The 19,380-nt window shown below is 38.7% G+C and overlaps 1 protein-coding gene across 1 annotated transcript in view; it reads left to right on the top strand.

Annotated features, from left to right (window-relative positions):
• The window catches only part of AGXT2 (alanine--glyoxylate aminotransferase 2), a 134,744-nt gene that overhangs the window by 76,912 nt on the left and 38,452 nt on the right, over positions 1 to 19,380 (top strand). Inside the window, exon 9 of the mRNA XM_030193027.1 lies at positions 7,679 to 7,771. Within this exon, the coding sequence (XP_030048887.1) occupies positions 7,679 to 7,771 (93 nt within the window). The remainder of the gene's footprint in view (positions 1 to 7,678; positions 7,772 to 19,380) is intronic.

The following is a 19,380-nucleotide window of genomic DNA, read 5'->3' as shown; positions in this document are numbered from 1 at the left end:
GCTGCTGAGGCTTGGGGATCTCTACTAGCTACACTGATGGTGCATACCACTGCTGGGTGGGCCTGAGCCAAAGGTGGATGGGCTCAGGGCTGCTCAGGCTCACCTGTGGCTATGTTGGAGCCTGTCAGACTACACTAGTGGGCTTAAAGACCAACTGTCATCCTCATGTTTTCATAAAGCCTCCATAGCACCTCCTACTCCTGCCCTACAGGCTTTTTAATTTTTGCCACCAAAAATGTCATCTGTTTCTCTCTTGGCCGCTCTAGGATGCTTGGTGGTGGTTTCCAGAAGCAAACAAGCAAAAGCCAAAACGAAAGTAAAAGGTGCATGTCCCTGAATACACAAACACAGTACTGTGAATGGTGAATGGCTGCCGCTATTTACGCCTCTGCGGATAAGCGAAATAGAGAATGCTGAACGAGCGAATAATGAAAACGGACTGTGCAAAGTTCCATAGTAATGATTCAAGAAAATGAAAAACACAAATTAACTTAATAAGATAGGTCACTCCAAAACTGAAACATTTATCCCCTGAACTCTATCACATCCCCTTCCAACCTACACTCTCAACCCCCCACTTTTATAAGAAAAGATAATGTTTCTATGGAAAAGAAAACAAGATTAAGTATTAAAGAAACCGGCCGGGCCAGCATCATGAGAGTGCTCCAGAAAGGTTCCCAAATCACTTGAAAGGCTACACCTATCTGGGAAGTCCAGTCCTGTATCCTGCTCAAGTACTTGCAAAATGCAATAAATCTGATGACCAGATTAAGACAAGAAATGTTTCCATCTGAGTGATACAGAGGCACAATGAGAAAAGGTACAGTTTGCTTCTGGAAACAGCCACCAAGCATCCTAGAGCAGCCAAGAGGGATACAGTAAATGGCTTTTAATCATTGCCTCCAAAAACTACTTGCAAAATGAAATAAACATATTTAATCTGGTGACCAGATTAAGACAAGAACTGTTTCCATCTGGAAATGGCCATCAAGCGTCCAGGGGATGAGCTACAAGCTACATGTACCAATGGTAAGATAAAGAAACATGTGATGTGTTTTAGTGACAAAATAGGTTTGCTAGATAAACTTTGTTCCGGCATGTCTGTTTCTGCTATTGGCCGTGAGTTAAAGGTTGATGAATCAACAGTCCGATCCATCCTGCAAAAAGAAGAAGAGGTTTGGCGGTAGGTTTGTAAAGCAGCACAGAACGTTCCAAAACAACATCTGTGGCTTGTGATGAGTCAATGGATAAGTGGTTAAATTTGTGGAGAATGCAAATGGTATTTGAACCCCCCCCCCCCCCCCCCATACTGTAGACAGCATTGCTGTGAGAATGAAAGCTAAACAGATTTATAAACATGTCACCCAGGGTCAGGAAAACGTGAATCCCTTTTCAGCTAGTTCTGGCTGATTTGCGTGTTGTAAAAGGCGATATGCACTTTAAAATTAAGCCTTTGTGGCGAGGCAGATTCAGCTAACAACGAAGCTGCAAAAGAATTTAAACTATCCCTACTAAGTGTGATAGAAGAAAAGGGTTATGTGCCAGAACAGGTCTTCAATGTTGATGAAACTGGCTTGTTTTACAAACAGGCTGGCAAACGGACATATATAACTAACATGGCAGCTAAAACCCCTGGTTCTAAGGTATTTAAAGATTGCACCTCTCTGTTGTGCACCAATGCAGAGGGTGATTTCAAATGCAAGCCTCTTATGGTGTACAGAGCCCCAAATCCTTGTGCTCTTAAAGGAAAGAACCTGACCTGCATGCCAGTCAGTAGAAGATGGAACCACAATTATTCTGGAATTGGTTCAACAACTGTTTCATTCCAGAAATTGGAACGGTATCTCCTTGTCTTTAAGATACTGCTGATTTTGAATACTGTACCAGTATACTATCGTGCAGACCTAGAAAATGCAAACCCCAACGTTGAGGTTCTGCTCATTCCTCAGAACACAACATCCATTATCCAGCCTCTCGATCAAGGAATAATAAAGACTTTCAAATGCCACTGCATGCAGAAGCTTTACAGCAAGGCCTGTGAAGCTCTAGATGCCAACGAAGAAACCACCATGCTGGACTACTGGAAGACGGTGACAATACACAATGTAATTGACTATGTTGAGATAGCCTGGGATAGCGTCACATAGGCTACTATAAACAATTGCTGGAAAAAACATGGTCGGACTGCATGATGAATTTCAAGGGATTTGAAGGTGTAGCAGAATGCATGAGTAGAAATGTGGAAAATTTCATGTACTTTGCGCGAAAAATCCCTGGAGAAGATTTTGAGGACATGAGACAAGAAGATGTCAAGGAAATTTTGGCAGAGACTGAAATAAAGCCCATCAATGAAGACCTGGTTGAGATGGGGCAACATAGCCTCAGGGGCAGTGACAACGAAGAAGAGACAGCCGAGACTTCAAAAATCATGCCTCTCACATCTGCTAATATAGCAGAGTAGGCATCAACACTGGAAAAAATGTTCTGTGACATGGAGGAATGTGATCCTATGCTGGAGCACAGTCTAAAATTTAAGCATCTCATAAGCTCTGCATTTGCCCCTTACAATGAAACACTTAAGAACTTGAGAAGGAAAGCCAAGCAGACAAGGCTAACACAGTTTTTTCAGTCAACGAGGCGTGAGACCCAGTCACCTGAGGTAGATCAGGCAGAAGTTGACCCCCCCCCCCCTCCGGGTCACTGTCTTTATCATCTACTATCATTCTGCAAGGCTGTCACTCTCCAGAAGTCCACCTGCCTGATTTGACGCTCTCATTGTCTCCATCTGTGCAGGAGAAGCAAATCTCTCTGTTCCTGCCCCCCTCACAAGTAGATCTGTAGTTTTCAAACGCTGTTTTCTTTATGTTGGTGGTTTAATTTTGACAAAACCATATGGCACAGCACTTTATTACTGTTGTATAAAGCTGGGTTTTTTTCATGCAATGTTTTCATATGGTACAATACTATTTCTGTAGCCTTCTAGTTATACAGCAATATTTCATATGGTACAGTACCATATCTGTAGCCCTCTGGCTATTCAACAGTGTTTTCATATGGTATAGTATAGTACAGTACCATGTCTGTAGCCTTCTGGTTATACCGCAATGTTTAGCAACCACCTTTTTCTTAAAGTGTTATCAACTGCAAAGACTGTAAAATGTGGTGGCAAAAACCATGGTACAGTATTTATTTTCCAGCACTGTTCTTTGCAATTTCTTTAACTTGAGTGTTACTATAGTACTGTAAGTGATTCAGCAAACAAATATGGGAGCAAAAACCCATGGTACAGTACTGTACTTGCTTACTGTTGTGCAATACTGGGTCTTCTTTGCTGGTGGTTTCAGTAAAGGATACTTTTTTTTGTTTATGTCCATGACTGGTTGTCATTGGTGTCATTCTCTACTTTGATTGGATTGTGCAATACTGTACAGTATTTATTTTCTTTAATTTAAGAGTGTTACTACAGTACTGTAAGTGGTTCAGCAAATAAAAATATTTTTTGCAACATACTATGAAGGGCATTTTTGATGATGTCTAAGTCAGACATTGGATGTTTTACACTAAACATCCCAAATCCGAATAGAAAACATAGGGCCTTGTTTACTAAGGTAGGCTAGCACTTTTAGCTTGCAAAACGCTAGAAACACCCATAGGAATATATGGGTGTCTCTAGCATTAGCGTGCACTAATTTTTAGAGCATGCTAAAAATGCTAGCACACCTATAACACAGCTTAGTAAACAGGGCCCATAGCCATTTTCAAAACAGCAAAATGTCTATTTTTTTTTCATAAATGGCCACATGCTAGATGGTTTTGTGCTCTGTGCATTTATCTTTTTGGTCCATTAAAAAAAATGTCCAAGTGCAAATGCACAAAATCAAGCCATTGGGATGTAGGAGAAGCCAGCAATCTTAGTAGACTGGCCACACAGACATCCCAGGAGGCATAAATCTTACCATTACCCCATTATCTTGTCTGCTGAGCCCTCCAAAACCCACCACCCCCAACAATAGGCATTGCAGGTGAAGGGGTCACTTATATGTGGGTACAGTAGGTTTTTGGTCTGTTTAGGAGGGCTCACACTTTCCACCACAAGTGTGACAGGTAGAGTGAGATATGGGCCTGGGTTCCCTTCTCTACAGTCCACTGCAGTGACCACTACACTACTCCAGGGACCTGCTTACTGCTGTAATAGAACTGGCTATAACATCTGAAGCGGTCATAGAGGCTGGTAAATGCTGTTTTTATTCAAATATTTGTGGGGTGGGAGGGGGGTCTGTGACCACTGGAAAAGTAAGGGGGGAAATCATCCCTGATTCCCTCTAGTGGTTATCTGATCATTTAGGGCACTTTTGTGTGCCTTATTCATTCTAAAAACAGGTCTAGATCAAAACATTGAAGGGAATCCGTGGGACCGTTAGATCACAATGGAGCAAAAGGGGCCCTCAGGGAGAACAAAGCCATTGCAGAGAAACGGAATGAATTCTTTGCTTCTATCTTTACAGCTGAAGTTGGGGGCAGCAACTCAAAACTGAAGTCCTGGATTTCAAGCATGCTGACTTTAATAAAATGGGGAAATACCTGAGGAAGGAGCTGATGGGCTGGGGGAGCATACGAGAAGTGGAAGGGCAGTGGTCCAGGCTGAAAGAAGCTATAAATATGGCCACAAACCTTTATGTAAGGAGAGTAAATAAAAGCAAGAGAAAAAGGAAACCGATATGGTTCTCCAAGCAAGTGGCGGAGAAAATAAAGGCTAAAGAGTTGGCGTTCATGAAATACAGAAAAGCTCAAGAAGAGGAACATGGAGAGGAATACTGGATGAAACTGAAAGAAGCCAAGAGAGAGAGATACGTCTGGCGAAAGCGCAAGCAGAAGAACAAATGGCTATAAATGTAAAGATGGACAACAAAAATTTCTTCAGGTATATTAGTGAAAGGAGGAAGACAAAAAATGGAATTGTGAGACTGAAAGGTGCTGTGAACCACTATGTGGATAATGATGAAAGAAAAGCAAATTTGCTAAACAAATACTTTTGTTCTGTTTTCACTGACGAATATCCTGGAGAAGGACCACGATTGATTGGCAAAAGTACATATGAGAATGGAGCGGATAGAACACCGTTCACGGAAGCGAGTGTGTATGAACAACTAAAGGTGGACAAAGCCATGGGACCGGACGGGATCCAACCCAGAATATTGAGGGAGCTCAGAGAGGTTCTGGCGGGTCCTCTTAAAGATTTGTTTAATAAATCCTTGGAGATGGGAGAGGTTCCATGGGATTGGAGAACAGTGGATGTGGTCCCTCTTCACAAAAGTGGTGATGGGGAAGAAGCTGGAAACTACAGGCCGGTAAGCCTCACTTTGGTTATTGGAAAAGTAATGGAAGCGATGCTGAAGGTAAGGATTGTGAATTTCCTGGAAGCCAATAAGTTGCAAGATCCGAGACAACATGGTTTTACCAAAGGTAAGTCGTGCCAAATGAATCTCAACGAATACTTAAGCTCTGGAACTCATTGCCAAAGGCGGTGGTAACAGCGGTTAGCGTATCTGGGTTTTAAAAAGGTTTGGACAAATTCCTGGAGGAAAAGTCCATAGTCTGCTATTGAGACAGACATGGGAAGCAACTGCTTGCCCTAGGATTTGAAGTATGGAGTGTTGCCACGATTTGGGTTTCTGCCAGGTACTTGTGACCTGGCTTGGCCACTGTTTGGAAAACAGGATATTGGGCTAGATGGACCATTGGGTTGACCTAGTATGGCTACTCTTATGTTCTTATGTTTTAGCCCTAGACATTTTACAAATCAAGGTAAGGTACACACAAAAAGTAGCACATATGAGTTTATCTTGTTGGGCAGACTGGATGGACCGTGCAGGTCTTTTTCTGCCGTCATCTACTATGTTACCACGTTTTCATTTTGTTCCATTATGGCTTTAAAATGACCAAGTGTTAGGAACATCCTAATCCTGCTGTAATCCCACCCCTGAAATACCCCTGACACACCCCTTTGTGATTTGGATGCACTTCAGATGAATTGCATAAAAAATGTCTGCAAAATAGGTTTCAAAATTACTGATTTGGACGTTTTAAGAAGAAATACATTCAAATGCAGCTTTAGGACACTTTTTGGACGTTTTTCTCTTTTGAGAATTGAGCCCCTTTGTTTCTCTGGTTTTTGTTATGTGTTGTCCAATACGGGAGCCAAACCCTTTATTTCCTATAGGGATATGTATTCAATTTTCGTGGTTTTGAGGAAAAATTGGTATAGCTGGAACTTAACCCCTATTTCCGTTAAGTACATTTTTCAATATTCACGAATTTGTGGTTTGCGATGTTTTTGGGGAACCATACCATCTCGAATACCAAGAACATAAGTACATAAGTATTACCATTGTGTATTCATGTTGTTTTGGAAATGTTAAATAAAGATATTCTCAAATACTTATTTTGTTGGAGCACCAGTACTGTGTGGAGAGTTTATGTACCTAACTTGTAAGTCTCATATCCTGGGTCTTGAAGGTAAATCATTCTCCACATCTAAGAATCTGTACTGTGACTAGAAAAAGTGAGTCAACCTCAGCTGAGTATCAAATGGAAAAAGGGCTTCATTTAAGATTTTTAAAGGAAATCCAGAGCTTAGTGGGACTTCATCCTATTTGAGATGGGCTGGAGGTCTAAACTCATAGAAGCATGCTTCAAAATTGGATATTGATTTCTCATTAGTCATTTGCTTATTTATTTAAAAAAATTTACAGCCCACTCTATCTATAATTGCAGGTGGGGTGCAAAAAATATAAAACATACGAAACAAGAAATAAATTCAAAACAAAGACCAAAAAATATACTGTCTTCAATAAAAATAGATATAGACTACTAGACTCAAGCGTGCAATAGAGGACCAAAGGCCTGTTGAAACGAAGTTTTTAAACACTTTTTAAAAACCACAAGACTCTTGATATTTCTCATAGATAAAGGCAAAGAGTTCCACAAGTTAGGGCCTGCAATATAAAAAAAAGAATTTGAGGTCTGTATTCTTCTACTCTCACTATGCGAAAGGAAGAGACATCAAGAAAATCTTTTGCTTCAGATCTCAAAAGACGAGAAGGCCAGTACAGATATAGACTTGCTGCTAGAGCTACTTGGAGCATTGTTGTTACTTATTTAAAAATTAACAGCAAAATTTTATAGAGATCCTCATTTCAATGGGAAGCAAATACAGTTATAACAAAACAGGAGTAATGTGCTCGAATTTGGAAAGGCCCTCAATAACGCCAGGCCCCCTCCCTGCCCATCTTCAAATCCTTGCTCAAAGCCCACCTCTTCAATGTCGCCTTCGGCACCTAACCACCATACCTCTATTCAGGAAATCTAGACTGCCCCAACTTGACATTTCACCCGTTAGATTGTAAGCTCCTTTGAGCAGGGACTATCCTTTTGTTAAACTGTACAGCGCTGCGTAACCCTAGTAGCGCTCTAGAAATGTTAAGTAGTAGTAGTAGTAACTCTTGAAGCAGCATTTTGTGCCACTTGCAATGATTTCAAAATTCGCTTAGATAAACCTTTTCTTTTTTTCTTTTGTTATTTTTTATTTTTTTGTTTTGTCTTAAATTGTATTTTAGGGGTCTTTTTGTTAATAGGAATAGGATTTTTCAACTGTTGCCTTTGATCATGTGTGTTGCAGGGCTTGGGTGGAGTAGTTCAGTATCCCAAAGAATTTCTGAAGGAAGCCTATCAGCTCATTCGAGCGCGAGGAGGAGTTTGCATTGCAGATGAAGTGAGTATCAAAATGTCAGATATAAGAGCTTTGATGAATCTCTTGAAGCCCTGACATAACCTACACCCTCACAAGAGCCAGAATGGATGCATAAGGTTGGACAGTTATAGCAATAATATTTTGACATAAAACTATATTGAGTTGGATGCACCCTTAAGAATGAGTGAGGACTTGCCTTGCAGTTAACATGTATGTTGTTCCTGTGTATTAACTGCTAACACAGCAGATAGCATGGAACATTTACATTCAAAGTTATTTGAATTCTGCGTTAGCAGCCATGCTGTTAATGTAAGCTAGGGATCATTGCCTCATGACAATGGCATGATTGCCTCTCCCAAACTGCTGAGAACACCCCTGTTACCACAAAATTCTAATGCAGTGTAGTAAACAGAACCTAAAATGAGTACATTCAAATGATTTGCTTAACATTGAAACATAGAAACGTATCAGATGAAAGATAGGATTGCCACCTTCCCTATGTCAATCAAACAGGCCACTCCAGTCATGATTTTGCCCCACTGCATGAGTGGATTTGTAGTGGATCTACTTTTCTCATCAATTTCCCTAAGAAAATCAGAACTACAACTCCCTGTGTGGGGTGATAGGGGAGGCCAGGGACCAAGGACTGAATCAGCCTAGTGGTTGACCTGAGGTGAGCTGGCAACATTAAATAAAAGCAGCTATTGATGTGACTTTGGAGAGGTTTCTTATTTTATATTTAGTTAGTTTGGGTCATTGGTATGAGTAGAATACATTTCATTCTATGGCTACAACTTTAGAAGTGTAAAGAAACCTCTCTTTACATTTCCTGGTTATTTCTTGAACAGTTTGTTAAATGTATTTCCCTAGCATTGTTACCTTGTATATAATGTAATGTTATATCTCTGCCATATTGTTATGTTTGGTGATTGTAAGTATTTACACACTGTTACTATACTATGGCCCTCTTTCAACACCAGTACCTCAAGGGTCAGAGAGGGGAAATATGTAATGGAAATTATCTGGAAAATTCCCAGGTATATGCATATGTATATTATCGATATATATATATATATATATATATTTATTTATTTATGCTTTGTTTTGGACAGAGTAGTAAGGCTCACCTTACCTGTCACATTTTATCTGGCCAAAACTGTTCATTTTAAAGGGTATTAAAACTGGCAAAATATAATATGCTTGACAAAACCATATTAAGTATCGCACTTTTAGTGTATGTTCTGGTGGATCCTCCTCCATTTCTATCCCACTATCAGCTGATGTACCTCGGGGCTCTGTCCTGGGACCTCTTCTTTTCTCCATCTATATTTCTTCCCTTGGTACTCTAATCTTCTCCCATGGTTTTCAGTATCACCTTTACACTGATGACTCCCAGATCTACCTCTCCACACGAGAAATTTCAACAAGAATCCAGGCCCAAGTATCAGCTTGCCTGTCTGACATTGCTGCCTGGTTGTCTCACCGCCATCTGAAACTAAACATGGCCAAGACTGAGCTTCTTATCTTTCCCCCTAAACCCACCTCTCCTCTTCCCCCATTCTCTATCTCTGCTATCTCTGCTATCTCTGCTAAAACCTGTTGATTCTTTCTCTGTAACATCACCAAAATTTGTTCTTTCTTTTCTGAGCACACTACCAAAACCCTTATCCACACTCTTATCACCTCTTGCTTGGACTACTGCAACTTGCTTTTCACAGGTCTCCCACTAAGCCATCTGTCTCCCATTCAATCTGTTCAAAATTCTGCTGCACGACTTACATTCCGCCAGTGTCGCTATGCTCATATTAACCCTCTCCTCAACTCACTTCATTGACTCCCTATCCTTTTCTACATACAATTCAAACTCCTCTTATTGACTTGCAAGTGCATTCATTCTGCAGCTCTTCAGTACCTCTCCACTATCTCTCCCTACACTCCTCTCTGGGAACTCCATTCATCGGGTAAATCTTTCTTATCTGTACCCTTCTCCTCCATTGCCAACTCCAGGCTCCATTCCTTTTATCTTGCTGCACCATACACCTGGAATAGACTTCCTAAAATCAGTATGTCAAGCTCCAGCTCTGGCTGTCTTCGAATCTAGGCTAAAAGCCCACCTTTTTGAGGCTGCTTTTAACTTCTAACTCCTATTCACTTGTTCAGTACCCATATCTGTTTTATCATTCCCACCTTAAGTAATTCCCTTATCCCTTATTTGTCCTGTTTGTCTGCCTTGATTAGATTGTAAGCTCTGTCGAGCAGGGACTGTCTCTTAAATGTTCAGTGTATAGCACTGCATATGTCTAGTACCACTATAGATATGATAAGTAGTAGTAGATACCCCATTGATAAATTTGAACCTGCTTATCATAGGAACCATGGTACTTAGAGCTGCCGTAGTACATGTACAAATCTTAGCTGAACTATGTAGGATGTTTCTCTGTGAAAGCCAGGAAGTGAGTTTCCTGCCAGATGGAACTGTTTTCCTACAGATGTTCAAGAAAACAAAGGGGCAGACGATCTGCAAACTCCAAGATGGAAACTGTACAAAGCAGATCGTAGATAAACCAAAAAATATATTTATTGATATAGTAAAAATCAAAATAAAATATGCATACAGTAGATAGCCCGACACAGGCCGTGTTTCGCCCGACTGGGCTGCTTCAGGGGCTAAGAAATAATAATAAATAAATAAATATATAAATAAAAATCATATAACAATAATATTGTAAGAAGATATCATACAAATCATATAACTTCTTAAAGACAACAAAATTAATATAACTTCTTAAAAACACCAAAATTAATAATAAAATAATAATAAAATCCCACAATATTCAAATTATGATAAAATCCCACAGTACTAGAATTGTAAGAAAATATATATATATGTGGTAAAACAATAATAACTACTAATATATCTGCGACATATATATACATATATATTACAGAAGTGCAAAAATATATTTTGTACCAACATCTAAAAAGGACACATAGAAAAACAAAGATAATTTCTAATTATGAACTCAAAAATACCATATGCACCAGACAGCCATCTTTTACAATATACCATACAAAACACCCACCTAAAAAAATGATTCCTTATTGCCAAGCAAGGGATATGCTTTGGAAAAAGCAACTATAAATACAAAAGGAAAGAAAAAGAAAAAATGATGAAAAAAATAACATATAATGAAAAGATCTCTTAAAATATGTATATATAAAAAAGACTCACGTGTATGAACAAAATCTTTAAAAAACGGCTCATTCAGAGATATAAAAGCAAAGGATTTGTAAACCTGCATGAAATAAAACTTGAATGTAAGAAAAACTGTTTGAGGCAGACGGACAGCAACTGCATCGGGGGACAAATACATCGGGGGAATACTATGGAAGGCTATATTATTAAGCATAGGTCTTCTTACTTAACTGAAAGGGGTTAAATCCCAAGCCGTGAACCTCCGTGGTAGTATAACAGCGTCTGCTATCGGGAGTATAGTGACTATGTTAACCTATTTTAAAGCGATGCCCCGGTGACGCATTATTTTATTTAAACCGGGCTTGGTGTCGAAAGGTATAGATCCCGTGTTATAATTGTGAAAAAGTAGAAGTAGTAGTCAAGGAAAAGTAAATAACACTTACCTAGAGTCGTATGAACAGTCTCTAAACTCTGAGTTTGCCGAAAAAGCTACGTCGAAGAACCGGAAGTGTATTTAAAGGGAAGTGGAGGTCAAAAGTCAAAAGTCAAATGTTATGTTCTAAAAATATTCATTATTCCGAATGCAAGTCATGAATAATGATCACCCATGAATAAGAATATTAATAAGTACTTATATTAAAAAATACTAACGTTAGAAGGACATAGAGGTATAAACAAATAGGCAGGCTTAAAGAATAGCCAATCAGAATGGCCGCAATGACTCAAATAAACGGGTCATAATTTGAACCGAAAAAAATATATATACATGTGTAAACTAAAAGAGACAACTTATGTGGTGGAAAATTTAATACAAAAGTCAATGGACACCACGAAAAAAAGGGGGGGGCCACGAAAAAAAAGGGGTTATCTCATATTTAAAAAAATTTTTTTTTTTTGGCAGCCACGGAGGTAGGGGTTAAAGGTCATCTTGTTTACTTGCACATGTCTATTTAATTAATGGGAAGGCACAAATCGTCACTATGTTAACAGACAAATAAAATGGGGGACAATATAATAAATAAAATAAATGGATAAGGAATAAAAAAATATATATATAAAAATATAATATAAAAAGAGAAATAAAATAGTAATAGTGATAATAATAATAATAAACAACCAAGGGGCACTGGAGATTAAATAAAAAATCGAAAATAATATGGTATAGTATATTGTATATTATAAAGATGGATGTCTAATGTACCTACTTGTATTTAAAATCATAAAAATACAGAATAATCCGTTTCACCATTTAGACCATATGGATGGAGGGTATTTAACATGAAAATAAATTCTTGTTCTTTCCGTAATAGATACATATCAGTCGGTCCACCTCTCCATTTGCTTTTATATACAAAAATTGCACAGAACCTATAGTCATCAAATTTATGACCTAATGATATTGAGTGTTGTACTAGTGGTTTATCTATTTGTTTTCGTTTAATTGCACTTCTGTGTTCAATAATTCTAGTATTAAGTTTCCTTTTTGTTTTTCCCACGTACACTAATTTGCAAGGACACATAGCAATATATACAACGTTGCTAGTTTGGCAATTTGAAAAATGTCGAAGATGAATGTCTCTATTTGCTGATGGTATATAGAGATTCTTGGTCTTAGTATTAACTTTACAAACTGAACATTTCCCACAAGGGAAATGACCAGTTGGCAATTTATTTAGTGTATTGGGAACATCAGGTAATGCAGAGGGAACTAAAAGGTCCCTCAAATTGCGTTCTCGTTTGTATGCAACTATTACTCTCTTCTGATGAAATGGTTCTAGACCTTCTAACAGATGCCAATGTTTTTTAATAATATTGACTATAGAGCTGGACATACTGGTAAATGGTAAGGTACAAACTATCTTATTCTCATTTGTTCTCTGGATTGGGTTGAGCAGTGATTCTCTCGAATTATTGGATGCTTTATAGAATCCTTTTTTAATGCATTTTGATGGGTACCCTTTCTCTTTAAACCGTCTGGACATATCCTGGGAGCGAAGTGTATATGTTCTTTGTTCTGAACATAGCCTTCTTAGGCGTAGAAATTGGCTGTATGGTAAATTAGCTTTCAAACTTCTACTATGACAACTTTCATAATGCAGAAATTTGTTCACATCCGTGGGTTTGCGGTATATGTCAGTAGTGAACTTGTCTCCCATTATGTTTATGTTGATGTCTAGGAAAGGGATTTTTCTTCCATCAAATTGCATTTTAAATTTTAGATTGATATCCAGAGTATTTAGCCAATTATAAAAATCTTTGAGCTCCTCTTCTGTACCTTTCCATATCATAAAGATATCATCAATATATCTTTTCCAAGTGTGTATATGGTCTATATATTCATTCCTTACAATGAATTTCTCTTCAAATTGGGCTACATACAGATTAGCAATTGATGGTGCGAATGTGGCGCCCATCGCTGTACCTTTAGTCTGTTGATAATATTTGCCATCAAATGAAAAAAAGTTTTTTGTAAGTGCTATTGTTGCAAGTTCAACAATGAGTTGAGTCGGTATCCTAGGTCTTAGATTCTGATTTGCCAGTTTTTCTTTGATAATTTCTATTGATTCTTTCTGTGGGATATTAGTGTACAAACTCTCTACATCAAAGGTTACTAATAACATATCTTTACTAGGTGTAATCTTATTCAACATATTAATAATATCTGAAGAATCACGTGTATAAGAAGGGATGCTGTGAACCAGAGGACGTAAAAACTTATCGGTAAAAATTGATAACGGTTCTAATAAGGAGCCACAGGCAGATATGATTGGTCTACCTGGAGGTTTAGACAGAGATTTATGTATCTTTGGGAGAATATATATAGTAGGTATAGTGGGTTCTTTAACCACTAGAAAGCTGGCTTCTTTTTCAGTTAAATACTGTGCTTTTCTTCCTATTTCAACAAGAGAGGAAATTTCATTTTGAATATTAGTTGTGGGGTCTTTATTCAATACCTTATAGAAGGACTGATCATTGAGTTGTCTATAAATTTCATCTATATAGTCTTTCCTATTCATGACTACAACGGCTCCGCCTTTGTCTGCCGGTTTTATAATAATACTATGGTCTTTCTGTAATGTTTTAATAGCAGTATTTTCTTCCCTTGTTAAATTATAGAAAGTCCTCTTATTACCTTGTTTCTCTAACGTTGCTATATCTTTAAGTACAACAGTTTCGTAGGCTTGTATTAGATGATGGGTGTTGGCAGGCGGGAGCCATTTACTATTATTTTTGACAATTGATTGGTCATTATACTCGGATGATTTTTTTGAAAAAAATTCCATGATTTTTAGTTTGCGTATAAACTTAAAAAATTCAATTCTTGTTTTAAAAGCATTATATTTTGGCGTGGGTATAAATGACAAGCCCTTACTCAAAACGTTCTTCTCTATATCTGTTAATTCTCTATCTGAAAGATTATATACTGTATCTAATACCCATTTATGTTTCCCTGTCCATATCTTTGTTGAAAAATACCACCTCTTCCTCTACCTCTACCACGTCCCCTACCTCTATATGATGAGTATCCCCGTGGGTATTCTGAAGTGGAGTTGCCTATGTCAGATTTTTTCCTCCAAAGTTGACCCAAATGATGTACCTGTTTGTCAGCATTCATTCTCGGGGGTGTGGTATAGAGGGAGGCTGATGGATCAAATACATCGTCTTGGTCGCTCCTGGGTCGTTTTCTTTCTCTTACGGTTTGTGGACTAGTCTGAATGTTATTACCTATCATCTTATTATATTGAGTGTTATAATTTATAGTTCTACGAGGGTTATCTGTCCGTTTAGTTTGGTATTTATAAGTGCTTCTATTCCTCTGATTCCTTTGTCTATGCCATGGGTATACATTATGGTATTTGTAATCCTGATCATCTCTTCTAAATTTCTCAAACTTAATAAGTCTGAGGTCACGTTCGAATTGGGCAGTACTCTTTTTGAAATCTTCATGTAATATGTCAAAACAGGTGTCATTCTCTTTCAAGAAAATTAATTCCTTATCTAATTCTTCCTTTACTTTTTGCTCTTTTTCTTTACAGGTTTTGATAAGCAGGATCATAAGATCTAGTGAACATTTATTTAGAATAGCTTCCCATTGTAGCATAAATGTATTATCATCGGTAAACATAGTGGATGCCTTATTAATACGTAACCCTCTTGGTATCCTTTTATATCTACAATATTCTAGTAGAGACGACCCATGAAGTTCTGTTCTTTTCCATCTTTTACTTAATTTTTTTAAATATGAGATAACCCCTTTTTTTTCGTGGCCCCCCCCTTTTTTTCGTGGTGTCCATTGACTTTTGTATTAAATTTTCCACCACATAAGTTGTCTCTTTTAGTTTACACATGTATATATATTTTTTTCGGTTCAAATTATGACCCGTTTATTTGAGTCATTGCGGCCATTCTGATTGGCTATTCTTTAAGCCTGCCTATTTGTTTATACCTCTATGTCCTTCTAACGTTAGTATTTTTTAATATAAGTACTTATTAATATTCTTATTCATGGGTGATCATTATTCATGACTTGCATTCGGAATAATGAATATTTTTAGAACATAACATTTGACTTTTGACTTTTGACCTCCACTTCCCTTTAAATACACTTCCGGTTCTTCGACGTAGCTTTTTCGGCAAACTCAGAGTTTAGAGACTGTTCATACGACTCTAGGTAAGTGTTATTTACTTTTCCTTGACTACTACTTCTACTTTTTCACAATTATAACACGGGATCTATACCTTTCGACACCAAGCCCGGTTTAAATAAAATAATGCGTCACCGGGGCATCGCTTTAAAATAGGTTAACATAGTCACTATACTCCCGATAGCAGACGCTGTTATACTACCACGGAGGTTCACGGCTTGGGATTTAACCCCTTTCAGTTAAGTAAGAAGACCTATGCTTAATAATATAGCCTTCCATAGTATTCCCCCGATGTATTTGTCCCCCGATGCAGTTGCTGTCCGTCTGCCTCAAACAGTTTTTCTTACATTCAAGTTTTATTTCATGCAGGTTTACAAATCCTTTGCTTTTATATCTCTGAATGAGCCGTTTTTTAAAGATTTTGTTCATACACGTGAGTCTTTTTTATATATACATATTTTAAGAGATCTTTTCATTATATGTTATTTTTTTCATCATTTTTTCTTTTTCTTTCCTTTTGTATTTATAGTTGCTTTTTCCAAAGCATATCCCTTGCTTGGCAATAAGGAATCATTTTTTTAGGTGGGTGTTTTGTATGGTATATTGTAAAAGATGGCTGTCTGGTGCATATGGTATTTTTGAGTTCATAATTAGAAATTATCTTTGTTTTTCTATGTGTCCTTTTTAGATGTTGGTACAAAATATATTTTTGCACTTCTGTAATATATATGTATATATATGTCGCAGATATATTAGTAGTTATTATTGTTTTACCACATATATATATATTTTCTTACAATTCTAGTACTGTGGGATTTTATCATAATTTGAATATTGTGGGATTTTATTATTATTTTATTATTAATTTTGGTGTTTTTAAGAAGTTATATTAATTTTGTTGTCTTTAAGAAGTTATATGATTTGTATGATATCTTCTTACAATATTATTGTTATATGATTTTTATTTATATATTTATTTATTTATTATTATTTCTTAGCCCCTGAAGCAGCCCAGTCGGGCGAAACACGGCCTGTGTCGGGCTATCTACTGTATGCATATTTTATTTTGATTTTTACTATATCAATAAATATATTTTTTGGTTTATCTACGATCTGCTTTGTACAGTTTCCTTCCTACAGATGTTTACAGAGTAACCAATGTTATTTGGATTTAAGTTTTCTGAATATAAAATGCATTCATTTGTTTGCTTTATCTGAAGGAAAATGGTAACCTGCTTTATGAACTAATGTGCTGCCTCACTAATGGATAACTCACAATTTGTCTGCTTTTAACCAGCATGTCAGAACATTTCTTCCAGAAGTTTCTTAAAAATCTCTGCTGTGGAGGTCACGTGATGCAGTGAGCGGCGGTGGACGCAGGTTACATCGCGGCTCCGGAACTCCTCGCCAAACACAACAATAATCGCTCTCAAACTCCACAATTGAATAAAAAAAGAGCTCCTGATTAGACCTGGAATATATGGACAAATTTTTGATCCAGCAGACAATGTCGGTGAGCACTAAAACAACTAAACGTAAGGACGAGAGGCTCCGCGGGGCGGAAAACAAGATGGCGCCGGTATCCCCGTCTGTATCTCCAGCGCACGCCCCAACAGATACTCTGGTAACAGAGTTAACGGAGGCGGTTGTTCACGCACTGGACTCCCGATTTAATACCCTGTCGGAGCAAATAGCGGAGCTTAAAAATATGACCTCAGAACTTACACGCCGTACTGGCGAGCTCGAAGCTCGGGTGTCCGAAGTAGAGGATACGCAGCAAGAACAGGGGACGAGCATAGATAAGTTGGAACAGTTGTCCATAGAGTACCAGCAGAAGCTAGACGAGCTGGAGAATCGATCTCGGCGAGAGAATTTAAGATTCGTAGGATTCCCAGAGTCCCTGGCGGAGGGGCAATTAAAGACAACTTTGGAAACATGGCTGCAGGCGCGCTACCCGGAGGCCCGGGAAGGCATGGACATTCGCTTAGACAGAGCGCACAGAATAGGCCAGAAGCAAACACGCGAAAATCGCCCTCGGGTGGTCATAGTAAAATTTCATGATTACTCGCAGAAAGCAGCAATTTTGCGCCTATATAAAGCCAACAAAGAGGAAGCGAAATATGAAGGAGGATTAATAAAAGTATTTCAAGACTATTCCTCATCTCTCACGCAGCGACGGAGAGCGTTTACACCGGTGTGCTCGAAGTTGGTGGAAAAGCGACTAAGATTTATATTGCAGTATCCGGCCACACTGAAAGTACAGACTGCTAACGGATGGAAATTGTTTCAGACACCGGAGTCAGCTTTGGAGTGGATGGAACGTCCCCCAGCATGATTGTAGTGAGGTGGCAGGTGGTCGAGAGTCAAAATTTAAAAATCGCAGTGGATTTACAAAACTAGGAGACCACCTTTTGGTTATACTGAACATCATACCGAGTGAAGAGCAATGACAAGCCGGTAGCTGATGGCGAGAGAAGCCCGTGGGTGAACACCAATACGACAAAGAGTCATAGAAGAACTGGTCTTCTAACTGTAAGAGACTGTTCAAGGGACTTGACATTATGAGGTTAATGTGCACAGTTAAATAGAGAGCACGTAATGAAGTATAGATATGTTACAAAGTTTGGTGGGGGGATTCCGGGTGCATCAAACAGACCCAGATGCCAAGCGAGGGTGGCATGAGGAAGGAGGCATGGGAAGGAATATGGGGACAGGGAGGGGGGGGGGGGGGGGGGGAGAGGGGAATAGAAGAGAAGGGGGGAGGGGAGGGGAGGGAAGACCAATTCTACCAGGTAGGAAATTCAGACATAGTGCAGGTAAAACGTATGGAATAGAAAAACGATTTATGTATAATGTGGAAGGCGCCGGGTTGTGGCTGGGGAACCTGGAGCCCAGAGTTGGGTTGGACACACTGAATAGGAGACACATACAAAAGGCTAATGGCTAAGACTCCTCCTCTGCGTGTGATATCTTGGAATGTATCAGGGATAAATTCCCCAGTGAAGCGGACCAAGATATTAACATGCCTAAAACACCACCAGGCCTCTATTGCATGCCTGCAGGAGACTAAGTTATCAGACGAGGAACACCAGAAATTGAAACAACAATGGGTGGGGGAATGTTATTACTCATCGGCCACGGGTCATAAGGGGGGGGTAGCAATTCTTATAAAGAGGGGCCTCCCCTGCGAATCACGGGTAGTGGAAAGAGACAAAGAGGGTAGATATGTTCTGATACACATAAATTACATGAGCCAAAATTACTATCTCTGTGGTATTTATGGACCTAATACCCGTGATTCAAGTTTTTTTCCAACTCTAGTAAAATTAGGACTAAAATATGACACGGCACCATGGATACTAATGGGAGATTTTAATCAAGTGCTAAACCCAGATTTGGACCGATCATCGTCCTCGGCTTGGGGGGCCATGGGTAAAGGAAAAGGCTTAGATTATTTGTGTGACACGTTAAATTTGGTGGATCCCTGGCGGCTGCTGAACCCTACGCAAAGAGACTACACTCATCTCTCGAGGGTTCACCGGACGTGGTCTCGTATTGACTACATATTGATATCCGCCCCCTTGTTTTCGGTAATACACTCTGCAGAGGTTGGACCGATGGCTATCTCAGATCATACACTAATTTGGATAGATGTGGAGTTGGGGCCACCCATTGAGCAACATAGGCGATGGAGATTCCCAGCATACTTAGTGGGAGACCCAGATTTCAGATCTTATTTAGAACAGAAGTGGGATAATTACATTGAGACTAATACACAGCACCAAGAC

This window comes from Microcaecilia unicolor, chromosome 2 (assembly GCF_901765095.1).
Source record: "Microcaecilia unicolor chromosome 2, aMicUni1.1, whole genome shotgun sequence".
NCBI classification, from domain to species: domain Eukaryota; kingdom Metazoa; phylum Chordata; class Amphibia; order Gymnophiona; family Siphonopidae; genus Microcaecilia; species Microcaecilia unicolor.
Note: the sequence above shows the minus strand (reverse complement) of the source record. Positions and strands in the feature narration are given on the sequence as shown.